General features: G+C 38.3%; 1 protein-coding gene across 1 annotated transcript in view; it reads left to right on the top strand.

Annotated features, from left to right (window-relative positions):
• The first annotated feature begins 385 nt into the window (after nucleotides 1–385).
• Nucleotides 386–19,556, top strand: part of LOC104587159 (transcription factor-like protein) — a 56,399-nt gene continuing 37,228 nt past the window's right edge. Inside the window, exons 1-10 of the mRNA XM_010244641.3 lie at nucleotides 386–665; nucleotides 1,262–1,429; nucleotides 5,120–5,188; nucleotides 11,295–11,388; nucleotides 11,559–11,659; nucleotides 11,802–11,844; nucleotides 11,949–12,008; nucleotides 13,659–13,727; nucleotides 14,364–14,447; nucleotides 14,566–14,649. Coding sequence (XP_010242943.1) covers nucleotides 553–665; nucleotides 1,262–1,429; nucleotides 5,120–5,188; nucleotides 11,295–11,388; nucleotides 11,559–11,659; nucleotides 11,802–11,844; nucleotides 11,949–12,008; nucleotides 13,659–13,727; nucleotides 14,364–14,447; nucleotides 14,566–14,649 — 885 coding nt within the window. The 5' untranslated portion in view covers nucleotides 386–552. The remainder of the gene's footprint in view (nucleotides 666–1,261; nucleotides 1,430–5,119; nucleotides 5,189–11,294; nucleotides 11,389–11,558; nucleotides 11,660–11,801; nucleotides 11,845–11,948; nucleotides 12,009–13,658; nucleotides 13,728–14,363; nucleotides 14,448–14,565; nucleotides 14,650–19,556) is intronic.

The following is a 19,556-nucleotide window of genomic DNA, read 5'->3' as shown; positions in this document are numbered from 1 at the left end:
TGTGTATAAAATTGCTTATATATGCAATAATTAAATAAATTAGTATAATAAAATTAAAAAATATGTATTTTATTAATATATTATATACTATATATTATTATATAACTATATATAAAAAATATGTAAATGTATATAAATATATATAAAATATATATGGGTCGTGCCGGGCTGGGCTGTGAGCTGGGCCGTGTCGACCTGTGGGCCTCGAACCCCCAGCCCAGTATGGCACGGACCTCCATACGGGCCTGGCACGGCCCGTGGGCCTTCATGCCGTGCCGTGCTGGGCCGCGGGTTAGGGCCTATGCCTTTTAGCATTGGTTCGAACTTCGAGTGTGTGCACTCTTCCCCCCACTATATATACCTCTTCCCCCCACTATATATATACCATGGTATATAGAGGACGACTGGACGAGAATGATAGCGTGGAGTGGACCTCGAAGGGGATCAAAGCTCTGAACTCTCGTCTCCGGACTCCACACCTGCAACCACAGTGTCGCATCTGAAAACCTGTAACCCTTTTTTTTCCCTGAGAGAGAGAGAGGAATTTTCAGAATGCCGCAGGTGAAGATCATTGCTAAGAATTTCATGGACATGGTCGCCGCTTTACCTGCGATGAAGCTCGACAAGCTTTATGATAATACTTTCATCTGCGAAGCTGTTCTAAGGTCCCTTCTCTCTCCCCCTCTCCCTCAAGGTTATGTTAATTGGTAGTTATCGAGATGACGGCGGCATTTTGTTTTTGGACATTTTAACTTTTTTTTTTTTAAATAATTTAGAGGACACATTTGAATTGGAAAAATATTCAATTTTTTTCTCGTTAAACCGGGCTCAGCAAACAGGTAGTGATAACTCTAGCATCTCGTTGTTCAAATACTGATAGTTCCTTTATGGTTTATATTTGGCTAGATTGCATTTTGCCTTTTTTTTTTCTTTGTTCTCTATTTATGTATGCTTTGATAGAAGAGTGGTAAATTAAGCTCTTTGATAGTGAAACTGTTCTAACATTTATGATGGTCGATGCTTTTATCTTTACCAAACAGAAGTTTTTTTTTGTTATTTTTTAAATTTTGATTTTTGATCATTGAGTAAGGCCAAGTTATATGGTTTGGGGAATACGGAGCCAGTTGCAGAAATGGTAAATTTAAGCTTTTGAGTGGTCCTGGTGTGTATGATTCACACCAATTTTGGAGTTATGGTTGGAAATTAGTTTGCAGAAACTTGTACCCATGAAATAATAAATTATTTGATGCTTCTGTTTCAGGTCTTTGCCACCTCTTGCCAAGAAGTATGCTTTACAAATGCTATACATTGATGTCCCAGTACCTGTTAAGTCAATGGAAGAGTGGGTACTTCCGGATGGATTTTCTAAGCACAGAGTTGCCATTGATAGGCTAATACAATTAAGGGTATTTATCGAGAATACTGACAGGTGGGTCTAATTGTTTGTTTTCATTATTTTCACTTCCAGAAAAATGATCCATCTTTGAGCTATAACTTCTATTTTATGAATTTGAAGGCTACAATAGTTATTTATGAGTTATTTTTGAATATGTAGCAGTTGAAGACTAATTACGGTGAATAAATGATAAAAGACAAAAAAACAAGTACTAGTTTTATTGCGCATGTTCACCTTTGGATAGGAAGATTGGAAGAACATTTGCCCAGTTTTTGATGTGCCATTGCAACACATCCAAGGGAAATGTGGCCCATGGATGTATATGTAGAACTAAAATTCCACAGATTCAGTGATCCTAGCATTCAGAAAATGGTCTTTGTTGGATAAGATCCATCTCTCTGTTTGTCTAGTCTCTATTATTTCTGGAGTTCAAGAGTTTTCAGTTCTTACCCATTTTTTAATGTTTAGTCCTTTCTAAATCTGTCTATATACACCAATGCACTATCCTTTAAATTTTTGTACATGGTCTATTACTCCTTACCTGTCAAAAAGAGGATATATGTTTTTTCTGTAGTTTGTACCAAAAAGATGGGCTCAGGTCAATATTACAATTACATGGACTCTTAAAATGGACAATGTGTCTATGTTGGACATGCAACAGAGACTGACACTCCAAGGATTCTTGGTAACAAAGGCAACATTTTAGACCCCTTTTTTGCAGGTATACAATGTTAGAGATCAAACAATATGAATTATTTTAATAGTATATACTTTTCCATGGATGTGTTTTTAAGTCCATGTTTTCTGATCTTGCTGAGTCAGATTCTTGGACATAAGGCTGTAATCAGGTCAGATTTAGATTGGATCCAGTTGCATCCAAATCTGATCCATTACTGAAAATGTAAACCTGAATCCAATCAGATCTAGGGGCCTCGATTTTTTATGGTAAAACAGAGATTGATTAAGAAAATACAGGAGAGCCGAATCCATACAAAACAGAATATGATATCAAGACAGGACCACAAGGACACAAACTACAGCAAACAAAACCAGAGAAAAGAAGACAGAAAAACAATAAAAGTATATTGGTCCATTCAGAAAACTTTGAGTTGACACACACACACATATGCCTGTTATTCACATATCCATATGCATATGCATGCATATGGAGGTGCAATTTGTTCTTGACTATGATGCTTAGTGTCTGGCTTATGTACTATGTACATTGTCCTCTCAGTCAATTCTTTTAATGGGTGTAGGGTTTCTTTCTTTTTTATTTTTGATTTACTTAACAAACTTGTTTTGATGATTATTTCTGATAAAAAGAAAATAGAGGAGCTCATGAATCTCTGAATGCTTCTTTTAAAAATTTAGTTTGCACCTTGACTGTAGAGTTGTAGGTGGGATTCTTATTACATCAATGAGACCATGAATCACATTTCAGGGAACTGCAAACCATATCTGAGAAAGGACAAACTCAGCTAGAACCATTAACTTACATAATTTGTAAGCCAAATTAGGTCTATAATGAACAGTAGAAATTGATTAATGATCCAATTGAGTACATCTATTGGACAGACCTCAAAAGAGGGCAATATGAACGTTTCAGCATATTCTATTAATACCTTAAATGGTTATACAATATATCTGTGTGCAAGTAACACAATTTCTATTGGCAATAGGAGGTTTTAAGGTCCATGCCAAAGAGATAACACTTACCTAGAAAAAGGGAACTGACAACAGTGTTTGCTAGGCCACTCACTAATAGAACAACATAGATTTTTCTTGTTTTTGTTTTGTTTTTTTTTGGTTTTAATCGATAATTATAAATTTAGTAAACAGAAAAACAAAACATAATGAAAAACAAAGTAGTCTATAAAATAGCAGTAGGACACCAAAGATTACAAGAAGCAACATTGTAAATTTCTCTAATTATAGGTAAGAGAGTCTCCAATTCCTTCTATGTTCAGAACAAATGTATAAAATCATATACCTTTGAAAATTAGTAAAAATGATATATCTTAGTTTTGGAAGAAAAGCCACTGCTTTTGTGTGGTCTGGGCCATGAATTCTGTTCTGCGAAAGATCATATAATGAAAAGAGTTACACCACTGGGCTTCACCCAATTTGGGATTCTAAAAGATAACCACCATTTTTTTTTTTGAGAAAAGGTAAGGTAATTTTATTAAGACAAATAACCACCGAAATAGTCTCACCTTAATTATGTTGAGTACGATAGTATGATATTGGAATCATGATTTTTTTTGTTTAAATCTTCCATTTCTAATCTTTCCATTGTTAGGCTTTTATTAGGGGTGCAACTTTGGTGAACTTGGGTTGGGAATTTGTTAAAATTTGAATGGGCCCAGCTAGGAAGCCTGAGACTGCTGTAGCATGAATTCATCAAATTGGGCATCTGACTTGCACCCTAACTTTTTTTTTTTTGATGAGTAATAGTAAAATTTTATTAATTCAAAAACTGATTTAGAGTTGCGATTTCAAACAACATCCCAGGAAGAGGCGCGAGCTGCAGCCCCTCCTAGAAGCTTACAAGTAAACTAGGAAAAAAAATATAGGAATCACAACTGAGCCCAAAACAATTCTTCCCTATTTACTCCTTGCTTGGCTAACACATCAGACAGTATTTGCTGATCTCCCCACCCACTATAAAGAGATCAACATATTCCTTGTCAACCAACTAAATTTCTTCATTTTGTTCTTGTAGCACCATATAGCATCTTCAGGATTTTTCAACCAGCCCACCACCATCTTGGATTCCCCTTCAATTATCAGATGTTGTACCCCTAGCTGGTTTGCAAATTGCACCCCTTGTATAGTAGCTAATAGCTCTGCCCTGATAGAGTCTCCAAATCCTAAAGGATCCGAGTAAAGCAAGACAGTCTCTCCATTCTCATTTCTCAGAATGCTCCCCATTCCAGATAGTCATGGATTACCCATGCTACTTCCATCAAAGTTCAACTTCATTGAGCCTTCAGATGGAGGAGACCAGCTTGTAATTAACTTGTTCTCTAAGGGTGAACACCTTGCTACATCTAACCAGTTTCTCCAAAGGTCATTAAAAGAGAATTGATGAAAGATTTCCAAAGTCTTCAGCCAAAGTATTGTCCTATGCAACACACAGTCTTTCAGTTCTTGACTGTTCCTTTCCTTTTCCTGAAAAATTCTAGCATTCCTTTCTTTCCAAAGAGTCCAAATCAGGGCAGCATGAGCACATCTCGTCATAAGTCTCCCTCTTTTTGTAGGCCAAGAGAAAGTAGAATGGTCAAAGATCATGCGAACTTCTGCTGGTAAGCTTCAACTACTCCCAAACAACGAAAGTAGCCAAGCCCAAAGGTTTGCAGAAAGTGGACAAGATATTAGTAAATGGTAACAATCCTCCCCGTGAGCTTTGTAGAGGATACACCAGTTGGGAGAAATACAGAGGAAACATCTTCTCTTTTGTAAGCCCCTAACTTTTATAATTGACCTTGCCCCCTTACTAAACAGGCTGGAGCTCCAAAGGTAAAAGAAGGCTTTTTATGTCTTAGAACTCCTAGATAGGCTTGCTATCTTTTGAAAAGGGACATATTGAAGCTAACCACTTTTGAGTTGATGTTGTTTATTTATTAGTTTCTATTCTTGAACCACTAGGATTCCATGAATGTTATATTAGTACAACTGCTTTCTTCTGTGACTCATCTCAATCTCTTATTATACTTGTAGGAAAAGGGAAACATCTTATCTGCTACACCCTAAGTTTAAGAGCAATCTTCAGAAGTATCTAGTATATGGGTAAGTGTTTATTTCACTAATGCAGATTCCTACATTCTTCTTTAAATGGCGACAATTGAAAATTTATTAGTTGTGAAATAAAGAATAATATATATGTGATATGTGCCTAGCATCCCAAAGTGTAGGCTAGCTTCAACCACCTTTCCCTTCCCCCGTTTTACAAGTAATCATTTTACAATTGTCTCAGAAAAACAGATCCCTGTATTTCACCCCTTGTTTAGCCATTGTGTCAGCCAAACTATTTGTTGTTTTATGTGAGATGTGTTCACGAATCCTGCTTTTTTGGGTTCACCAAGTCAGATTCCGATTTTTGTGTCTTGTTCATGCAACACTGGTAGCAATTAGCAAGCGTTAAAAGTTGCATAACCTGAACATAAAATCAAACACTAAAAGTAGAATGAAATCAACATTCTTACGAAAGAAAACTAAGGGGCTAAGCCCTTGTTTGTTAACGAGACTATAGAGAGACTGGGCCGAATGGGCCCTAGTATCTTTTCTTGTAATATGTTATTTATTTATTTGTTAGCTAATGAGCCTATCTTTATGGGCCTGCTATTTCTTTTTTGTTAGTTCTCTTTATGTTACTGCCTAGTTGGCCGCCCACTTAAGGGCATACTTGTAATTAACCTAAGATTGAAGTTTAACAAAAGGATTAGAGAAGGGAGGGAAGAGATATTCGAACTCTTCTTCTTTTTCCTCTTCTTTTCTCCATCTTCTTGCTTTGTGCTGCTGTTCTCTATTTTTCTTTCTTCTTTCTCTCTAAATTGTACCAAGTTTATATCAGTTTTACTGGACTGATTTACATTTTGGTATCAAAGCGGGTTTCTTTTTCCTTCTTTTTTCTTTTTCTCTTTTTTCCCATACACCCTTCGATTAAGAGAGTGTATGGAGAGATAGGTTCTCTATAGTTTAGAGGACCTTTTGCCTAATTGGTAGAGGGTTTGGAGAGTTGTATTCTGGTCGGAAACTGCCACGAAGTGATATTGTACTGCTTCTGCCCAAAACCCTAGCCGATTAGAGATTTTCGAAGTTACAGATAAAAGTAAAGCATTGGGTGTGGCGCTCTGTGCTTGGGAGGTGCCTTTTGACTTCTAAAAGAGGGCAGTTCAGTTTTGGAAGAGATTAGGAAGCTCTGGTAGGAGCAGATGCATCTTTTCTCTTTCTCCCCGACAGCCGGGCGTAGTGAAACCTTAGTTTTCAAGCATTTGGGTACTGGTTTGACTTCAAGTAAGTTTATAAAGATTAGATTTTTGGTTTTTTTGATTTTCGTTTGATTAATGGAGCAATACGGAAGTGAGTTCAAGCAGGTGCCTATTTCTGGGCTTGGCTCGATAGATTCCGTTTTGACTGGTGTGACCACAATTAAGCTAGATGGAACCAATTATCTTGCTTGGGCACAGTCTATAAGGATTTGTCTGTAGTAGAGGAAAATTAGGGTATCTCACTGGCAGTAAGGTGAAACCCGAAGAGACAAACCCTGAATTTGAGAAATGGATCCAAGAGAACTATACAGTCATAGGATGGTTGGTCAACTCTATACAGCTTCATATCAGTCAGCACTATCTCTGGATGTCTTCGGCCAAGGAGATCTGGGACAGTGTTACTGAAACCTATTCACAGAAGATGAATGTGGCTAGAGTCTACAAGCTGAAAAGTGATGTGAAGAACCTAAGGCAGGGGGAGAAGAGTGTGGTAATCTATTATTCTATGCTGAAATCCCTATGACAGGAAATTGATGTTATGGAGACAGTTGTATGGGTGAGTACGAAGGATGCAAAAACTTTTAGGAAGTTGGTGGAACGAAACAGGGTTTTTGAGTTTCTTACAAGACTCAACCCTAAGTTTGATATCATTAGGCAGAATATTCTGGCCAAATATGAGGTTACTCTTGCCTAGGCATATGCTATGGTAAGCAATGAGGAGAGTAGGCGGCAGGTTCAATTATAGAGTTCACCTACGGAACACTTTGCACATGCTGGAATAAAGCCGAATGCCCAATTGAGAAGAAGGAACATGTATGTGAATATTGCAAGAAATTAGGGCATACTAAGGACACTAGCTGGAAGTTTCATCCTGATCTTCTACCTAACCGGTTTAAGAATAGCAACAATTTTAAGAAAACCAGTCAGACAGGAAAGCCTAAGTCAGCTAATGTTGCCATAGTATTTGAAGGAGGAAGTAAGGAGAGTGAAGAGAAGTCAACCATGGAAAGGTTGGTAGCAATGAAGGCAGATTTTGAAAAGTATGGAAGGTTGTTAAATTAGTTGGAAGCTACTGTCTCTACATCTCACTCTCCAGGCAACACATCATCATCATCAGCATTTGCTCACTCAGGAATTCGTGCTTCTGCAAACCATGCTTCAATTTCAGGTAATCATAAAATCCCTTGGATCATTGATTCTGGTGCATCAGACCATATGACCAGCTTGTCTAATCTTTTTTGTTCATACCACCTCTCTGGTAGAGAGAAAATCTCCCTTGCTGATGGGTCTCTTGCTCCCATTTCTGGCAAGGGGGATATCAAGACCTCTGACACCCTTTATTTATCCTCTGTCATTCATGTCCCTAAACTTAATACAAATCTTTTATCTGTTAGCAGCTTAACTAAGTCCATGAATTGTAGCATAACCTTCTTTCCCACTCATTGTGTTGTTCAGGACTTGCAATCTCAGAGGATGATTGAGAGTGGCCATGAGGCAAATGGAATATACTTGCTAGACATACTTGATAGAGTTCTTGGACCACCTCATGGAGTTGCCTTGGAGTCAGTTTTGTCAGAGTCTGTTGACAAAGTCATGTTATGTCACTTTCGGTTTGATAATTTGTCTTTTTCTGCTTTGAGTCATTTATTCCCAGATATGTTTAAGGGAGTGTCTTTATCTAGTTTTCATTGTGAGTCATGTGAATTGGCAAAGCATTATAGACAATCTTATTCAGTAAGCAATAAAAGATTTATTTCTCCTTTTCATATTGTTCACTCTGATGTGTGGGGGCCATATCATTTGCCTACTATGGGGGTTACAAGTACTTTATCCTTTTGATGATTACTCCCGTTATACTTGAATTTATCTCATGAAATCCTAGGATGAAGTACCAAATATTGTGCAAAAATTTCATGAACTCATTCTTACCCAGTTTAACACCCGAATCAAAATATTCTGTTCTGATAATGCTAAGGAGTATTTTGAGAAAATCCTCTTAGCCTATCTTGAAACTTTTGGGGTTATTCATCAGAATTCTTGTTCGTACACTCAACAACAGAATGGAGTGACGGAAAGGAAGAATCGGCATGTGGTTGAAGTTGCTAGATCCCTCCTTTTTGCATCCCATGTTCCTATAAAATTTTGGAGAGATGCTGTCCTTATTGCTACCTTTTTGATTAACTCTATGCCTTCCTGGGTTCTTGGCTTCAAAACCCCCTTTAGCCTTCTCTTTCCGGATGAGGATCTCTTCCCTCTTCCTCTTCATGTTTTTGGGTGCACCTGCTATGTACATGTTCACAACCATCAAAGGCACAAATTTGAACTTAAGGCTCGTAAATGTGTTTTCCTAGGATATGCCTCCATGCATAAGGGATATTGCTATTTTGATCCGGTTAGTGGCACCCGTTTTGTATCTTGGGATGTCACATTTGCTGAATCTACTCCTTTCTTTAGCATTCCTCCTGAGGGGGAGAAATCTGAGGAACCGTTTACTATGTCTCCAGCAGTTTCTCTTCCTGTTCCTTTTGAGTCATCTGATGAGGTATCCGCTTCTCCCACTAGGCCTACCTCCAGTATTCTTGTTCCTCCTCTTCCACCTCATCCTCCTGTAATTCCTCCTCATCCTGTTCTCCAAAGGTGGTACCAAAGACATAGATTCAGACATGGGCAAGTTTTTCCACTCCTACAGATGAGCCTCTTGTTCCTCCCATCATTACTGAGGTAACAAGTCAGCCTTCCTCTAACCCATCTACTTCTTTCCCAGACCCTGATCTTCCTATTGCTCTTTGCAAGGGCAAGTGGAAGTGTATTACCCATTGTATCTCTAAACACCTGTCCTATAGCCTTCTATCTCCTACCTACTATTCTTTTCTTGCTTCTGTTTCTTCCCATGTGATACCTAGGTCTATACCAGAAGCCCTATCTAAACCTGAATGGAGGGATGCTATGATGGCTGAACTGGATGCTTTGCATAAGAACCATACCTAGGATATTGTTGACTTGCCAGAAGGGAAGGAACCAGTGGGTTGTAAATGGGTATTTGCCATTAAATATCATTCTGATGGCTCTATTGAGAGGTTTAAGGCCAGGCTGGTTGCTAAAAGGCTACACTCAGATGTGTGGTATTGACTATCTTGAGACCTTTGCTCCTATGGCTAAGATGACCTCAGTCCAGGATTTGTTGTCCCTAGCTGCTACTTTTGAATGGCCTCTCCACCAGTTTGATGTTAAAAATGCCTTCTTGAATGGAGATCTACATGAAGAGGTCTATATGTCTTTGCCTCCGGGATTGTATGGAAAGGAAATGCAAGGGAAGGTGTGTAAACTGTAGAAATCCATTTATGGTTTCAAATAGTCTCCTCGAGCTTGGTTTGAGAGATTCAGGGCTGCTTTGGTGACCCTGTTCTTGAAGAGAAGTGTCTCTCTGGTGACCTTTCTAATAGTTTATATTGATGATATTGTGGTCATGGGTAATGACACCCAGGAGGTTAGTAAGCTCAAAAGGTTTCTTAGCTCTGAATTTGAAATCAAGGATTTAGGAGATCTCCCATTTTTTTTGGGCATTGAAGTTGCTAGATCTAAGGATGGTATCTTCATTTCTCAATGCAAATATGTCCTTGACCTCCTTGTTGAGACTGGTAAACTTGGTGCTAAACCAGCCTCCGCTCTTATTGATCACAATCATAAGCTTTCTACTACAGATGGTGAACTTTTATCTGATAGAGGAGTGTTTCAGAGACTGCTTGGGAAGTTGTTATATCTCTGCATGACTTGGCCAGCCATTTCCTATGCAGTGAGTGTTATTAGTCAATTTATGCATTATCCCAGAGATAATTATTTAGCTGTTGCAGAAAGAGTTTTGTGTTACTTGAAAGGTACTCTAGGGAAAGGCATTCTATTTGCCAAACATGGACACATGAAGTTGGAAGCATACATTGATTCTGATTGGGCATGATGTATTGATAAAAAAAAGTGATAGGTTATTGGTAAAAAAAAGGAGACAAGCAATAGGGAGAGTGTATGTCTGTATGTATATAACTCATCAAATGGAAAAATAAAAACAAAATAAGTAAAAGCATGGAGCCCCTATTATTTTAAATGCAACAAAGATACACAGAAGAAAAAGAGTGTGTGTGTCTGTGATGTATATTATTTGCAACAAGGAAAAAAAGAAAGTGAAGAAAAGAGAAGGGAAAACCCCGCTCTACTAACAGATAAAAACATAGACATGAGCGATTTGAAAGAGAAAACATTAAAAAATGGAGGGGCAAACATCTTATTTTGCCCCAGATGTATGTATAATGACAATAATGATGCTCTGTTTTGCAAAGAATATCATGCTGAAGCCTCCTAAAGAAAACCATACCATAACGAGTGTATTTTTCTTCCATCACTGTCTTGTTGTTGCTTTTCTTCTTGCCTTAAACCCATTTTATGCCTTTTTGAATTGAAAACTTGTTTTTTATGATATCCTTTTACCCTTTTGGCTTTTCATTATACAAATGAAAAGTGTAGTTGTACTAGACCAAAAATTGGTACACAGCCTATATGAAAGTACCAAGGTGAGGCCCAAGGCATTCCCCCAAAACCCCTTATTGCCTAGGTGTCACCTTGACAACTGTGGCTTTCTCTTTGTTATCATACTAAAGAATGCATGGATGAGTGGTAGATTGCCAATCTTCTCTACCTCAACTGTTGCTTAGATCTTGATTGTATCCATTTGTTTGCATTGTTATTTGGTTTGTGATATGGATTATGGAATGGATATAAAAGTTCCTGCTTGTTTTGCCAATATATTTTTGTATTTGCAACTCTGAACGAGTATTTTTACCTCAAAGTGTTGCATTATATTCAAACTTTCAGAGAGGTTTTTGACTTGTGGAATTTGAACTTGAGAATTACAGTGGAGTTTTACCTAGGGAACCAATGCCTTCAAATATCACTGTGAGGCTCCCAACTCTGGAGGAATTAGATGCCTATGCACTTGAGCAATGGGAGGTTGTCATCCAGCAAAATATATCATCTTGGTCTATCTAGTTTGCATGTTTTCTTTGGGCAGTAATTCCAGTTTTACCCATCTTGTGTCTTAAAGTGGTCCTCTTGTCAATTTGTAGTTTTATTAAATTTCAGGTTACTCTTTCTTATGACTTGAAATTGTGATAAACCAGTGCTTCTTGCTACAACTCATTAGCTCATCCCATGCTGAAAGGCTAACAAACTTCAGCCCTTCTATGATGAAAGTTTTCCAGCGAGGTCTTTTAAGTCAGAGGTCTTTCCCTTACATTCTTTCTTTTTAAAATTAATCTATTTCAGCATGTTCTTTTTCGTCCAAGAAAAAGCATGTCCTATTTTTCAATTATAATGACTAATATTTGGAATGTTCATACATGCTTCTCTGCCTTTTTCCACAGAGAGAAAGGACCAAGGCTAACTGAGAGTGGTTTCCAGTTCTTGGTGCACATTATTTTGACCACAAGCTACTTCTGTCAATTTTAAACAACACCAAACAAAATTTCTGTTATTCCTCATTAGAATCTTATTCTATGTGTAAACTACAGTTGATGGATACAAATGCACAACTTTGGTACATTATCAGAGAATACATCTCTAATTCAGAGGTATGGACCTTGATGGTTTTAATATGATGGAGGCTTATTTATTTCTCAAGACCCTGCATATCCTTTTTTGTCCAAAATTTGATCTGTATTTTTTCTTGGGATATCACATTTCTCACATGTTTCATGTAATCATATCTGAGATTAGCATGAGATTTCTTGTTTTTATTTTCATTACCAATGTATATTTAAGGTTCTCACTACTATTTTCAGTGTCATTTAAGGAGTAGCCCTCAAGGCACCCCTTGGGGTGATGTTTCTTCAAAATGCCTTGAGGTGCATTAGTGAAGAGCCCTTGTCACATGAAGTGTAAGCTTCATGGTTTGAGGTCTATATGAAGCATAGAGGCACACACATCAAATATGCTTCAACCTGAAGATCACATGCTTGAAGGTTTGAGGTGCATACATATATAGAGATATACACATCGTAAAAGCCTACCATATTGGACATTTTAAAATGTGATTGGTAATTATTTGATAAACAACTCTATGCAGCAAAACAGATCCTTTACATATTTAGCCTATTAGATTGTCTTTTCAGTAAACACCCATGAATATTCATTCAACACCAAACTGCACACAAAGTATGCAGCAAAAGAAGCATACAACATTGGACCTCCCAAGAGAGGCCTTACCACAATTAACAGCAGAAGCAAAAACAAATGACAGCAACTGGTTATACATATTACAAATTAGCAGCTGGTCCCGGACATCCCCAATCTAAACAAACTTTTCCAACCCCGGCCTTATCCAGAGAATCAGCTATCATGTTGGCACTCCTAGGCACCCACTTGAACGAGGGTTCAATGCAGCACCTAGAGCTTGAGCCAATCTGACTAGAAGTCCTGAATTTTCATGGAATTTGACTTTGACCTGCCATCCAACATAAAACCACTTGACAATCACCCTCTACTTCCACATTCCTTAAATCCTGCCTAGCCAACAACTTCAAATCTTGAACCAAGACCAGAAGTTCAGCCCTCGAAGAATTTCCTTGGCCCACCAGATCTGAAAAGCTTAGAATGATACTGCCCCCATGTTCTCTAACAACTCCCACCACACCCAAGGGCCCCAGATTTCCAGCAGCAGTCAAAGTTGAGTTTGAGCATCTCTATATCAGGAGGGGACCAATCCACCACTGTTCGTTATACTTATAAAAATGACCATCTGAAGTTAACTGCACATGCTAAAAATAAATAGAAAAATATATGGGTTAGGTTATTAAAGTTTTTAAAATATATTGATTTAAAAATTTGATTAAAAAGCAAATTATGAAAATAAAAAGCAGGATTATAGTGTTTTAGTAAAACTGGAATGTTATTACTTATGCATTAAAAGACATGTCTGTTAGCCCATGCCTTGAGGTTTTTGCTCATGCTTCAGACAAATGGAATGCTTCAAATCGTGCTTCAGTATGTTCTTACATTAATATGTTTTTTTTTTTTTTTGTCTTTATTTTCCTATGATGATCAGTAAATTTATGTTACATAGAAAATATAAAATGCAGAAGGGGATATTTTGAGTGTGGATTTAGCAAGAATAGGAACTTATACTAGCCACTGTTTTACATAGTTCTTTGTAGAAGACCTAATAATTTTAGTTGGTTATTTGTGACATCTCTAATGATTTGCTTTTCATCTTTGTGATGCAGGACCGAGGTTTGGATCCTGCAGATTTGATTTCATTTCTCTTAGAGCTTAGCTTCCATGCCACAGGAGAGGTAATAAGAAGGGCTGTAGACATGATTACTTTGAAAGCTCCAATAGCATGCTTTAACTTCTAATGGACTATATTGCATTATTCATTCTGGAAATTCAGTCAACTCTTCTTGCCTTTAGTTACAACTAATTGGGCAATCTATGTGCGCAAGTGAGATGATCTCTAATACACTCTTCATAAAAAAAAAGAGACAGATGATCTGTAATACCATATTGGACCTTGTGAATTGACTCCTGGGTTCCCTTTGGTTTCACAGTGACGTAACTTTCACAGCTATTGTATTTTGTATTGCTACAGACCATCTGAATTCTCATATTAACAAGATACCTGACATAGAGAAGCTTTTTACAATCTTTCAAATGTAATTTAACAAATGCAGATTCTTTAGTAGTCTATCCCCAACAAGCCATGTTCTTTAATAAGTAATGAATTGCTAGCCACAAATAAATATCCAAACCAAGTGAACTGTCAAACCTAGTAACCATTGATTCAAATCTGTTCAGTAAGAGATGCATTTCAAGATGGGTTTTCCTTTTATCCTTTATGTGGTTTTAGAGAGCTTTCTCCATTAATAACAGATTTTGAAAAGTATACTCTTTTGATTTCTGGGACTAATCATTTTTTCTTTATGTTTTAGGCCTATAACATAAACACCTTGACTGAGATTCAGAGAAGCATTATCAAGGATCTTGCAGACTTAGGAGTAGTCAAACTTCAACAGGTAATCATGACATGATTATTCTTGTTATAGAACAGAAGAAATATCTTTTCCTTGGTAAAATGAGGCGCCCATTTTTATATTAGAATCTGAAACTTTGAAATATTTCTTGTTACTCCAGGGTCGAAAGGAAAGCTGGTTTATTCCTACTAAATTAGCTACTAATCTTTCAGTTAGCTTGTCGGATTCATCATCACGCAAACAGGTTTCTTGTTAATTTTTCTCTTCAAAATGTGGTAAATGAATGAACTGTAGCTCTTACCTGATGCGTGCGTATGTGTATGGATATTTCCTACTTGAAGTGTTGGACTTTAGAAATAGGAAACATGAGACCATCCCAAAAACTATTATCTCATTAGACACACCCATTGATATCTCAGCAATGCGAGTGTACATGCATGTGTGGATACTACCCGTTATGATTTTTATGTGGATAATTCCTACTTGAAGTGCTCGGCTTTAGAATTGAGAAATGGGTGCAAAATGCCATGCCATTATTATGCTGTAAAAAGAGAATTGAAACATTCCAAAAACTGTTCTCATTAGACATACTTGTTGAAATTTCAAAAGAAGCATGGTTACACAGTTTTACATTATTTTATGAATAGCATGTCTTCACCTTCTTGGTTTAATTTAATAAATTTATCTCCCAGGAAAACAAAACTTCAATACAAACTTACAAAACTTAACACTATATGGCTGTTAATCCTCCTTAGGGTTCATTATTTGCTTGCATCCTATTTCTTCAATAATCTTATTATTTAGATATTGCCGGCCTTCCACTGTGTAGGGAAGTGGAGAAGGGGGCATAAAACTAATGATTGTTTGACTATCTTTAACAAGTTGGTTATGTGCAAAACCTAGAACTTTCAGTTTTAACAGTTCTATGCAGAAAAGCTGATATTTCAGTGTGATCCGGGGGAGGGGGGAGGGTTTCCAAAACATTTTGGACATTGTAGAAATGCTGTACCTAGAAAAGAAACAACTGAATTCGTCCTTGTCCCCTAACTAGTGTTTCTTATGTCAGTTGAATGGTGAGACTACTTTTCATCTCTTAATCTCTTGTTTGCTGTATTTAGGATTATTTTTCTCTTTTTGGTTTTAGGTGGAACCCTCCTACCAGTTGGAAAGGTTGTTTAGTCTGTCTGTTTTGAGAAGCACAAAAAGGAGGGGCGAGATACTGTGGAAATGCACAAGGGCAGCAGTGATTTGGACGGTGTGGGAAGAAAGAAACACAAGAATCTTTGGGGAGAAGGAGAGGGGTAAGGAGACAATGATAGAACTCATAACTCTAACAGTAGCACTTTGGGTGAAGACCTTGAAACTATTTTCAGACTTTAAGGTGGAAGATTTGTAATCTTAGGAGCTGTACTCGAAGTAGCAAAGAAGAGAAGAGAACCTCTGAAATGCAGTGAATGTCGAACAGTACCTGCCAGTCGACCATGCTATTATTTATGTTTGAATGTAGTACAAGGTACAAGAAATTACTGGGATGCCCCTGATTAGTGATGGGACACCCAGATGACTTAAATCATTAAACAGGATTAGGCCCATTAACACAGGCCCAGTTACAAGATAAGTTAAATATAAGTATGGGCTAATAAGAACTCTTATCAGCTGAACATCATTCTAACATTCTAACACTCCCCCTCAAGCTAAGCATGGATATCAATCATGTTTAGCTTGCCAAGTATGTCCCTGAACTTTGTTGTTGCCAGCCCTTTAGTTAGTACATCTACAATATGCATCTCTGATGGAGTATAAGGCACACAGAGTTCTCCTGAAATAATTCTCTCTCTGACAAAGTGTCGATCAATTTCAATATGTTTTGTCCTATCATGCTGCACGAGATTGTTGGCAATATTGATAGCAACTTTATTATCACAATACAGCCTGAGAGGACCCTCAGTCTTGATACCAAGCTCATTAAGAAGAGTTTTGAGCCATAAGAGTTCAGCAACCCCGTGTGCCATAGCTCGGTATTCTGCTTCTGCACTTGATCTAGCCACAACATTCTGCTTCTTACTGCGCCATGTGACTAGGTTTCCTCCCAAGAATGTACAGTAACATGAGGTTGATTTTCTGTCTCCAACAGACCCAGTCCAATCAGCATCAGTGTAGGCTTCAATTTCAAGTCTGCTGTTTTTCCTGAATAGAATTCCTTTCCTTGGGCAAGTCTTCAAGTATCTAAGAATTCTTTCCACTGCTCTCATATGAGGGGTCTTTGGTGAGTGCATGAATTGACTGACAACATGCACTGCATAGGCAATGTCTGGCCGAGTAAGGGATAAGTATATCAGTTTTCTTACCAATTTTTGGTACCTTTCTTTATCACAGTATTCCTCACCCATTGATTCTTGTAATCCATGGTTCGGTTCTATTGGAGTGTCTGTTGGCCTGCACCCATCATGCCTGTTTCCTTTAGGAGATCTAGCACATATTTTCGTTGACATATGTAGATTCCTTCTCTTGATCTATCTCAGATTTCCCAGGTATTTGATCTCAAATTCTGAAGCTAAGAACTCCTTCAGCCTCTTCATCTCTTTCACATCATTTTCAGTAATCACCATATCATCCACATAAACAATGTGTTGTAAGTTTGTCATCCTGTCTCCTTGTAAACAATGTATGATCTGCACTGCTCTGAGTGTACCCTACTTTCTTCGTGGCCATACAAAGTCTCTCAAACCATGCCCGGGGACTGCTTCAAACCATATAATGCTTTCCTTAGTTTACACACCTTCTTTCCAACATCATATCCAGGTGGGGGTTCCATGAATACCTCTTCATGAAGATCACCATTTAGGAAGACATTCTTCACATCCAGCTGATGAAGTTCCCAAGAGAATTTTGCTGCTAGTGACAGTAGAACCCTGATTGTGTTGAGCTTTGCTACTGGGGCAAAGGTTTCCTTGTAGTCAATTCCTTCATTTTGTGTAAATCCCTTTGCCACAAGTCTGGCCTTGTATCTCTCAATTGACCCATCTTCCCTGTGCTTTACTGTGAATATCCACTTGCACCCAACAATGCCTTTCCCCTCTGGCAGGTCCACCAATTCCCACGTTCTTGCTTTCATTAGGGCTTTCATCTCTTCATTCATGGCTTCTTTCCACCTTGGATCAGATGCCGCCTCTGAGTACTTGGAAGGGACACATATAGAGGAAAGAACAGACACAAAGGAATGATAGGCAGGGGATAAGTGTGAGTAAGAAACATAATCAGCTATGGGATGCCGAGTGGTACAAGAACGAACAGGCTTACGGAGAGTAATAGGAAGATCCAAATCTGAATTGAGTGAGTCAGAATTACCTTGGATTGTAGAGACAGATTGATCTGAGTTCAACTGGAACCTTCAGAAGCATCAGCTGAATCTAGAGAAGTAACTGGCACAGTGGGAGTCTCACTAGGTTGACTTGGGATGTTACAACTAGGAGTAGTGGAAGGTGATGAAAGGGGAACAAAAAAGAAGGGAGAATTATTCCAACCCACTAGTCTCCCCCTGAAGAGGATTTTGAGAAGACTGGAAATAGGGTTGAGACTCAAAAAAGACTACATATCTGGTGACATTTTTTTCTTGGAGACAGGATCATAACACTTATACCCCTTTTGCGTAGGAGAGTACCCCAAAAAAATTCCCTTTGTAGCCTTGGGATTCAGCTTGGTTTTCTTTGGATCCTTCACATGTATGAAGCATGTATAGCCAAAAACCCGTGGGGGAAGAGGAAATTCTGGAAGAGTGGGACACAAAACAAAGAAAGGAGTCTTCATACCCAGTACCTTAGATGGCATCCGATTTATTGGGTATGATGCAGTGAGTATAGCTTGAGACCAATATTGCTTGGGCACATTGTGCTGGAAAAGTAGGGCTCGAGCTGTTTCCAATAGGTGCCTGTTCTTGCGCTCAGTAACCCCATTTTGCTGAGGGGTGTAAGCACATGATGATTGGTGTAACATGCCCGCATCTTCCATGAATGAGTTCAAGGATCTTTCAAAGTATTCAACTGCATTGTCTGAACGGAATTGCTTAATCTTCTTATCAAATTGTGTTTCAACCATCTTGCAAAACATCATAGTTATCCGTGGAACTTCATTACGTCCTTTTAACAGATAAATCCAAGTGCGCCGAGAATAATGGTCAATAAAACTGATAAAGTAACGGAAGCCATCAATGGAAACAATGGGTGAAGGACCCCAAACATCAGAATAAACCAAATCAAAAGGGGCTTGAATTTCATTACTAGAAATTGGATACATTGATCTACATTGTTTTGACATTTGACACACATCACAAATTCAACTCTGACTTGGAATGCCCTTACATAATTCGGGAAACAACATTGCTAAAGAAGAAAAAGACAAATGACCTAGCCTAGCATGCCACAGGTGCAGCCTAGCTATTGACTTCACACTTTCCGGACTAGTAGTAGCAGAAGCTTGTAGGGCTGAGCTGATATCTGCATCAAAATAGTAGAGGCCCCCATACTCATGACCACTCCCAATCGTTCTCCTCGTCAATCTGTCCTGGAAGACACAATGAGAAGGAAAAAAAGTTATAATGCAGTTCAAATTTTTTGTAAGCTTTGAAACAAACAACAGATTTGAGGTAAGGCTAGGAACATGTAGGACTGATTTAAGAGAGAGATCCTTGCTTAGGTCAACCACCCCCTTTCCAGAGATGGTGGAGAGAGACCCATTAGCCACTCTCATCTTATCCTGGCCAGACAACAAATGATATGAAGAGAATAAGGAGGACATATGTGTCATATGGTCAGTGGCTCCGGAATCAATCACCCAAGAGGTAGAATTAATGGAACTAGTTGCACTAAATGCAGAGGCTGTACCTGATTTGGCAGCCTGCCTTGTGGTGGAAGAGGACACTGTCTAAGTACTTTGTGAGTTGTCACTACTGTTGTTGGTGGCAAGATTCCCACTTGTTGTGTGGCCCTTATGTTGCCTTTTGTCTTTTCTCAGAGCAGCTGGCTTCAGATGAGGGTACAAGACCCAACATTTCTTCTTTGTGTGTCTCACCACCACAATGGGTACACTTGAGGGACTTCTTGTCTGAAAATCTATTTCCCTTAGTGGAGACTAGGGCTGAATGTTCTCCAGATA

The sequence above is a fragment of the Nelumbo nucifera genome, chromosome 1 (assembly GCF_055504915.1).
Source record: "Nelumbo nucifera cultivar China Antique chromosome 1, China Antique-T2T, whole genome shotgun sequence".
NCBI classification, from domain to species: Eukaryota; Viridiplantae; Streptophyta; class Magnoliopsida; order Proteales; family Nelumbonaceae; genus Nelumbo; species Nelumbo nucifera.
The sequence above is the reverse complement of the archived record's forward strand: the minus strand, read 5'-3'. Positions and strand labels throughout refer to the sequence as shown.